Source organism: Nicotiana tabacum, chromosome 6, assembly GCF_000715075.1.
Source record: "Nicotiana tabacum cultivar K326 chromosome 6, ASM71507v2, whole genome shotgun sequence".
Taxonomy (NCBI): Eukaryota; Viridiplantae; Streptophyta; class Magnoliopsida; order Solanales; family Solanaceae; genus Nicotiana; species Nicotiana tabacum.
The window spans coordinates 39013764-39023216 of record NC_134085.1 but is presented as its reverse complement, the minus strand read 5'-3'; the positions used below and the strand labels follow the sequence as shown (position 1 = coordinate 39023216).

The following is a 9453-nucleotide window of genomic DNA, read 5'->3' as shown; positions in this document are numbered from 1 at the left end:
TTGTATTTTTAGGAATTAACTATTCTTTAATTGTTAAAATTAATACATAAAAAATCAAACAAAAAATTTCATGGATTTGTTAATAGATAAATAGAATTAGTTTGCTAATGAGATTTAAGTTAGATTTTAATTTAGGATGATAATTAATTTGTTCAAGAATTTGTTACCAAACCAAACGACGTCGTTTGGTTATCTCTGAATCCCCACCCATTAAGAACCCTAACGGATCCCCTTCCCCAAAAAAAGAGAAGAGACGGACTCCCCCCATTTCCTAACATAGCAGTGGCGCAGCCCTGCCTCTTCTCTTCTTTCTTCGTATCCATAATTCTAGAATCGTACGTTGTGGTTTCCCAGAGCGCTTTTTCTCCCTCTCTTACATCATCTTTTTCCTGGCTTCTGATTATCTTTTTTCCTGAAATTTTTCCTCTGCCCTTTTCGAATTCCATATACATGTTATGGCTGTTCTAGAACTACCTGTTCTTTAGCTCTTCTCTTAATTGATTCTACTTATGCATGTCCAAATTTCTTGGTTCTCTTCAGGTTGTGTCAAAGAAAGTTCTCTGAGAGGTTGTGACGCTTAAGAGATAAGAGCGCTCTGCAATGAGGTATTGTTCTAGAGATTTTTGCTCTTTCTCCTTCCTTCTCCATAGAAAAAATAAGTTTTGTTCTAGCCAATTGTAGAATTTTTTGATTTCTTTAGCTATTCCTTTAGACTGATTTTGCACATGCTTCTTTTCATTGACTGTTTTATGTCAGTTTGGTGGCAAACAGCGGCACTAAAAGAAACTCAATGAGAATATAAATGCTATGTGAATAAAAAAATTCAAAGGTTAGTAACACAATTATGTTACTTCAATTATTTTGGTTACCTTTTATAGTTATCCTACTGCATTTGTGGTAAGATTACTCTAATGACACGAGAGTATACATCAGTCATAAGAGGCATGACTATTGACCTAACACTTGTGGAATTTAATCAATCATGTTTTACTGCATTAACACATTGTTGTTTCTTTCAAGGAATAGCCTAAGCAGTATTCTTGTTTCCTAGAAAGTTCTATTACCGTTGTCTGTAATTGTTAGCCTGGACTATTAGATCGGTAAATCACGGTTGACTAAGAATATGTATGTGAACTTATTTAGACTGGTTTTGGCTATTACTGGATTGAAGGTCATGGAAAAGGGATCATGGAATGTCAGCATCTTTTGGCTGAGTGTCAAGCAATTTGCCAATATGACAAAAAAAATGATCATGGATTTGAGGAAGTCACAATTAGGTGATTTTGCTAAATATCAGAGTTATGTATCAGACTTTATTTGCCACATATATTGGCTAAGATGAATTATTAAGACTAATTAGGCTATTGCCTCCTTAAAGTTAACGTTCCATCTGCTGAACCAGATGATTTTAGGGGTGTAATTGATTTGCTTATGGTTTCGATTGTGAAAAAGTATTCATATTTAGATCAAATTCAATTCAACTGTTGGTCTCTTGGTTATGTAAGTGGTTTCTTAACTGCACATGCATATTCTATTTTTATTCATTGCAAAAGAACGTTCAGTTCTACATGAACTTGTGTTTAAAAACTGGAAACTAAATACATTTGGCAAACCTCATATTTGTAGATATGCCGCACCAGTAGTGAAGTGTAATAGCATGTCGATGTAAGATATAATCCAGTTCTCTTTCTAAATCTGTTTGTAAGATTAGGAATTACCACCGTTGATCATAAAATGTTTGACGGAGTTTACCTTACGCCTTAGGAGATGTGCTAACAACAACTAAAATCGTAGTGTTAGAGTTGAGTTTTACTGCACAAGAGCTTCTGAGATGTACGAGGATTTTAGCTATGATATGCACTGATGGAAAATTTTTTATTGCCATTTCTGCAGGGCTGGTTATTCCTTTAGTTACCCACCTTGTTCTTTTGTTGTGTTTAGAACTTTTGATAGCAATTTTAATGAATTTGAAATTCGCTGATGATATTGGCCAAACTTTGTTGTATGAACTTGATATCTTTGTTGAATATGTAGATGCAAATGAAATTGTCCTGGTATAGCCATCTGGTCTATTCTAAGTCTGCTCCCTTTTTTTTTTATGTTGAAGTCTTGATTTCCAAGTTTAACGCATTTTATGATTACTTCTATTTGTTTGTATACTGGTGGACTTCCTTGCTCTCTTTTCCTTTCCCCTAATTTTCAACCTCTGGTTAGTATTTTCTTTTTTATACTTTGCTCTCCTGTATTTCATGAAGATCCTCTCATTAGAACTTTACAACTTTGTAGGTAGATTTTCTCTTTTATTGTCTAATGCCACCATATTTCAGTATTTATGATTTTCCTTTTTTAATTCAACCTTATGGTAGCTCTCTACATATATGTGTGGGGTTTTGAGGGGGGAGGGGTGTATTCTCGTATTGTGTACCCAAATTGTTGTGATATGTTGCTACTTGATTTTTTGGAATTCATTTAAATGCTTGGTTCACTGAATAAATTGCAGGTTCTTACAAATGGCATAGAGGTGAAACTACAAAGGAATGTTTTAGGTAATAATGAGGATGATGATGACCTTGAATTTGAAAATGTCCACTTGAATGGTTCAGATATGGGTAAGTTACCTAATTTATGATTAACCTCAATTTCTTTTTTGGGTTTGGCTTGCTATATAGTAATAATTTTGGTTATTTTGAGTTTCCAATTCACAAAATTTGAAGTTTGACTTAATTCTATTTCAAATTAAACTCAAATGATCAACTGCTTTCCATTTTCTTAGTGTCTTCTTAGGTTGATGGTTTACTTATAGTGTTAGATGCATCGAACAGGTCGTTGGCAAGATGGTGCTGCTGCAGTATGTGTTTGGTGCCTATATTTGCACACCTGTAGAAGTACAAGCAGTTTGTTAACTATTCCATCTAGGTGAGGTATCAAAGTTTCTGGCTTGCCCGGCACACAGAAGAAGCAGAGTTACTAGTTTGGTCAATCATTGCTATTATTTATTTGTTTGGTTTCAATTAGTTTATGTGTTGATGCTGTTTTGGTTTAAGTACTTCAAGAGACATTTATTATTTTATAAGCTTGTTTGGCTGGTTTGATAGCCATGTTGTTGCATTCCAAATTAATATTCCACTAATTGTATTACTTTTAATTGGTAGTAGTTCATAATGAGGACTGCTTTGGTTGTTTTAAGCTCTAATGGGTAGTATTTTGTTATTGAAAACCGATGGGAAATGTCTTTTTTTTTCTTTAGAAATTCAAAATTAAAGACCGAATTGAATTTATCTTTATTTTTTAATAAATAAATTAACAATTTATTACAATTTACAACTAATTATTTAATTAAATAAAACTATTATTTTTTAAAATTTCCGATCGAATTCGGTCAAAAATTGAAAATGAATAGTTTCCGACCGATTTTGATCGGAAATTTGAAAATTAAAAAAAATTATTTAATAGTTTCCGATCGATTTCTGTCGGAAATTAAAATTTGACAGTCAGTCAACGCTTTGAAGTGTCCGACCGACTTCGGTCGGAAATTTCCAACTGATTGTCGGTACATGTTTGCGAACATTGTTTTTCCATCCAATTAAAATAGGTTGGAATTTGGTTAGAAATTATCAATTTCCGACCGAAATCGGTCGGAAATAGCGGACGAAAATTACCTGATTTCTAGTAGTGAATACCAATAATTAGTGTACTATTGGAGCAAACAAAATTTACAAAATGCTATAGCATGGGACTACGCTACACGCACCATGCTCACAACATATTTTGAGAAATGCTCATAAGACACAGAAGCACGAGCTTACCTATACAAAGAATTTCCAGAGCATTATGTTTGGAACTCTCAAGGCAAGATATGGACAAAAAGGAAAACAAGATCAGCAATTGGTCGTGTCGCTGCTGGTAAGTCATTTAATGCTTGCGCTCTTAATACTATTTTCACATTTGTTTAATTTAATCTATTCTGGTTCTCTCAATGATATAGCTAACCCCAGAGAAGGAGAAAGGTATTACTTGAGAGTATTGTTGAATCATATCAAAGGGCCCACTTTGTTCAAATACTTACTTTTAACGAAAAAAGTGTGACACATTCAAGGAAGCTGCAAAAGAAAGAGGTTTATTAGAGTCAGACAACAACATCTCGGAATGTTTACATGAGGCAGACCTCTTCAAAATGCCATTAGCTCTCAGAAATTTGTTTGCAACTATTTTGGTTCATTGTAATTCAATGGATGTTAGAAAGATGTGGGATACATATTACGAGGACATGTCAGAGGATTTTAGAAGGATACATGATAACTCTCCTGCTACTCAACTACAATGCACACTGAAAAGCATCAAATATTTCTTAGAGAGCATGAGCAAGAGAATTCAAAACTTTGACATACCTGCAGCTAATCAGGACCTGGATAATAATAGTCTATCAGAGTGCCGGGAAATAATTGAAGAAAGGTCTACAAAGATACCTGCAGAAGATTTCGACGCACAATCAAAGTTAAATGCAGAACAAGAGCAAGCTTTCAAGACTATATTGCAAAGAGTAGACTCTGGAATAGTAGGATTGTTCTTTGTAGATGGACCTGGAGGAACCGGAAAAACATTTCTTTATCGTGCATTACTTGTAAATGTCAGATCAAGAAGCATGATAGCACTAGCAACAACAACAAGTGGTGTAGCAGTAGCAATTTTACCGGGGGGTCGAACTGCTCACTCTAAATTCGACATACCACTTCAAACAACTGATACGACAATCACAAATATGTCAAAACAGAGTGGTAGTGCAAAATTGATAAGAAAAGCAAAGTTGATAATCTGGGATGAAGCACCTATGGCAAAGCGTCAAACAATTGAAACTGTTGACAGGAGCTTTAGAGATATAATGGATAACGATGAACCATTTGGAGGCAAGGTAATGGTTTTTGGAGGTGATTTTCGACAAGTACTACCGGTAGTCCCAAAATCTACGAGAGCTGAAACAATAAATGCAAGCTTAGTAAAATCGTACTTGTGGCATAAAATGGAAAAGATTAAGTTAACAAAAAATATGAGGGCAAGAACAGATCCCGCATTCAGTGATTTTCTACTACGCATCGGTGACGGGGAGGAACCAACCATAAGAGACAATTTGGTACAACTTCCAGAAGAAATAGTTGTCAAACATATTGCTAATAGTACTGCCAAAGACTGCTTAATAAGAGAAATATTTCCGTCATTAGATAAAAATGCAAGTTGCTACAAATACATGACAGAAAGAGCTATTTTAGCAAGCAGAAATGAATATATTGATCAACTAAATGAGAAGTTAATTTTCAAGTTTCCTGGCGAAAGTAACATTTATTAGTTTCGACTCTGCAAAGGATGATACAAACAACTATTACCAGAAAGAGCACCTAAATACTTTAACACCAAATGGCCTTCCACCACACGGGTACGTTGTCAGACTGATTTTTTGGAATTTTTCTACAAATTCAACTGACATGCTCTCTCTTTTGGTTCGAATTGTCATATGCTCTCCGGGCTTTCTTACATTTCAAATTGTTTCTTGGCTAAGTAAAGTTAATGCATTACATTTGCCAAAATTATTTAAGCTATTTAACTATTATTTAAATTTCTTCATTAGTTATAACTTTCTCCAGTTTCCTTTAGTGAACTTGAAATTTGATGCTTTCTGATTATTAACACCATTGTATATACTTTGAGACAATAGCAAACCTATGCATATTATATAAAACAGGTATATATGTTGCAGATCTTCTTTTATCCATCCTTGAGAAATGATATATATATATATATAAAGACGTGGCTGAAATTATTTATGCCATATGAAAAGAATAAGTACTCCAATTGAAGTTCTCGTAATAATCTTTGGCAAAAAAATAAAAGGACTATAAAAAATTATAAAAAAACTATAATACTAATATTAAAGACATGGACTTCTGAAAATTATACAACAAAAGATCCTAAGTCTACTTTTTATAACTCTATTTTATTTTTATTCATGCGTCATTACATACAATATATATAATTAATTTATAATGGTATACACGTTGGTTTTGAAGAAAAATGCACCAATCATGCTACTAAGAAATTTGGATCCTTCAAACGGATTATGCAATGGTACATGAATGAAATGCAGAGGTTTTGACAACAACATTATACATGCAGAATAATGATGGGGCAAAATGCTTTCAAACATGTGTTTATTCCAAGAATTCAACTTTCGCCGCCAGAAAATGAAGGATATCCATTTAAATTCATCAAAAAACAATTTCAAAAAATAATTTCCAGTACTGAAGGATATCCAGTATGTTTATGTTTTTCAATGACAATAAACAAAGCACAGGATCAAACAATACCCAACGTTGGATTGTACTTGCCTCAACATATTTTTTCACGTGGACAACTATATGTCGCACTATCAAGAGGTATATCGATGTCAACAACAAAAATCTTGGTCATGACAAAGCAACCAAAGAGACGAAGGGGCACATACACCAAGAATATTGTCTACAAAGAGATATTAGGTAAGATACAACAACATAACATGTTATTAACTCATATAATATATTATCTGTAATTACAAATGTTATACATATCACAACCTTAACTAATTGTAGTGTTTATATTTGAAGGTTCAGAAGATATTAACCATATTTAAATCCATCTATTACAAGAGTGTAATGACACTGATGTTCTCATTTCAGTTTCATGTTGAATCTATTTTGACATCAATTACTATTATACATAATTCATTCACGTGATATATAATTTCTTACAAACAAACGCGGCTTACATGTGCAACGCACGTACCCCAAAACTAGTACATATTAAAAGCACGAAGGCATTTAACGAAATGTTGTTCACTTTTTTTACTCTTTAAGATTAGATTTCACATTAGACAAAATAGTAATTTAACTATTTTGCTAATATTTAAGAATTCTAAATCAACTTTTTTTTGTGCATTATTTCACTAATATTTAGGAGTTCCAAATCAACTAAAAGTTTATGTACTAAATATTCCTTGTTTGAACTTCTATGTGACGAGGCCTAACGTACTCAATTTTATATACTAAATATTCCTTGTGTGCTATAAGCATGAAAAAAAACTAAACAAAACATTTCCTTTTTTTCGAAAAACAAAATTTACCACTTAGAATAGGTAGTAAATTGTTGTTGGCCAATGAAAAGTATCATTTGTATGTACTAATTTTAGTATAAAAATATTCAAAGTACTTTCAAATAATCTTTTCTCTCTATATTTGTTTTTACCAAGGTAAGAAAAAAGAGCTCAAACAATTAATATTCTTTAATTACAATTAGTGCAAAAAAAGTTTAAGCAAATTTGTAATTATAGATAATATTTTAGAACATTAATTTATGTATGTTTCATTATGACTAAGCATGAAAGCCTAATCAAAATTAATGATATAACACTAGAGAAGTAAATGAATTTGAGTGGATTTTATTTTCTAATTTTTCATGTTATTCAATGAGAATACACATTATACCTACTTTTGAAATTCTAATTACAATTAAATTCTAGCTTTCTAGATATTTTTTTGTATATTCTTTGAAAAGTACATTAATCAATAATAAGATAAATTGCTAAAAAAATATTTAATAATATAAAAGATCTATCAACTCATAAATTTAACAGTGCAATATCAGATTAATTTTTTACTCTTCAACAATGCAAAATTTTTATTGGATAAAATTAAGAACTGCAATTAAATATTTAAAACTCTAAATGTCACGACCGGACTTCCCACCCTCGGGAGTCGTGATGACGCATACTCGTGAAAGCTAGGCAAGCCGAGCGTTATAGATTTTATTATCCTTTTTCTTAACCTTTTAATAATTTTTAAGGTAACATGTGATCAACAACGAAATAATGATAATAACAAAAGAAATGCGGAAGACGAAGTCTGACAGTATAACCACATACTAGTGCGAAAATTCAAAATACAACTCTACCCAGAACTGTGTCACTATATCACGGAACATCTACGAATACTACAAACAATTGTCTGAAAAGAAAGATACAATCTGTCTCTGAAGTAAATGAAAACAGAATATAAAAGATAGAAAGGGACGCCAAGGCCTGCGGACACCTGCAGGACTACTTCGGGTCTCCTTTGGACTGAAGGCAGCAACCACTCTAAGGTCCAAAAGCTCCAGTACCGAGATCTGCACACAGTACAGAGTGTAGTATCAGCACAACCGACCCCATGTGCTGGTAAGTGTCGATCCTAACCTCGGCGAAGTAGTGACGAGGCTAGGACAAGACTACCAAATAAACCTATGCAGTTAAAACATATACGACAAGTAATAATGACGGGAACTAGCAGTTAAAGATGGGAAGGGGAACATGCTGTGAGGAATATCAAGTATGTCACGACCCTAAACTCGAACCCGGTCGTGATGACGCCTATCACACTACTAGGCAAGCCAACCCAGACCATCAATCACATCGAATTTCTTTTATACAACCATTTTTCCAACATAGGACTAAATACTAGTTTTCATAAGAAGTGTTTAAAACAACTAAAATAATGCGGAATCCAATAAAACATAAGATAACACAACTCCAAATATCTGGTGTCACGAGTCTAGAGCCTCTACTGCATAACTTGTTGTCTGATACAACAAAAGTCTAGCAAAATGTGGAAGTAGAACAAGATAAGAAGGAGATAACAGGGCTGCGGACGCCATGCAACTACCTTGAAATCTCCGGCAACCTCTAAATCAGCTGAGGACTCTCACTCTGCCACTCGGGCACCTGGATCTGCACACAAGGTGCAGGGAGTAACGTGAGTACGCCAACTCAGTAAGTAACTAAAGTAAATAAGGTCTGAAAGCAGTGACGAGCAGTTTAAAATCATATAAAAGAGTAAACAATAGAATAACAGATCGAACTCCACAGTTTAAAAAAACCAGTTTCGTCATAAAAACTTCAATTTCAATTGGAATACTTAAAATCTTTTACTTAGCCACTTTTCAACAGAGGCTTATTTCAAAAGAAGAGTGAAATCAGTGAAATATCATAAATGGCCCTTCGAGCAAGGAATCACTCAGAATATGGACTCTCAGGCAGCCTCTCGGTCACTTGTGACTCAACTCTCGTCACTCAGTACTCACTCTCATCACTCATGCTCATTAATATCTCATAATAGTAATAATCATAGTAACCGCTGCGGTGTGCAGCCCGATCCATAATTTATAGTTGACTACGCTCACTAGGGGTGTACAAACTCCGGAGGGGCTCCTACAACCCAAGCGTCATATCACTGCAGCGTGCAGCCCGATCCAATATACATATCGTTGTGGCATACAACTCGATCTAGTATATATATATATATTGCTACAGCGTGCAGCCTGATCCATATAAGTATCGCTGCGGCGTGTAGCCCGATCCATAATATATACATATCATATCCTCACTATTAGGGTCTC

At 33.8% G+C, this 9453-nt stretch overlaps 1 protein-coding gene and 1 long non-coding RNA gene across 2 annotated transcripts; both read left to right on the top strand.

The window, feature by feature from the left end:
* The first annotated feature begins 221 nt into the window (after window positions 1-221).
* LOC107817268 (uncharacterized) lies at window positions 222-3112 on the top strand. The gene is made up of 5 exons (XR_001655140.2): window positions 222-335; window positions 541-605; window positions 757-829; window positions 2501-2609; window positions 2823-3112. It is a non-coding gene; the product is annotated as an uncharacterized LOC107817268 (long non-coding RNA).
* Window positions 3113-4174: 1062 nt separating this feature from the next.
* Window positions 4175-5341, top strand: LOC107817267 (ATP-dependent DNA helicase PIF1-like). Its single transcript, XM_016643069.1, has one exon. The coding sequence runs from the start codon at window positions 4175-4177 to the stop codon at window positions 5339-5341; it is 1167 nt and encodes a 388-aa protein (XP_016498555.1).
* Window positions 5342-9453: the final 4112 nt, after the last annotated feature.

Coding starts and splice junctions, on each gene's coding strand:
- LOC107817267 (XM_016643069.1), top strand. CDS start 4,175: ATGCCATTAGCTCTCAGAAATTTGTTTGCAACTATTTTGGTTCATTGT.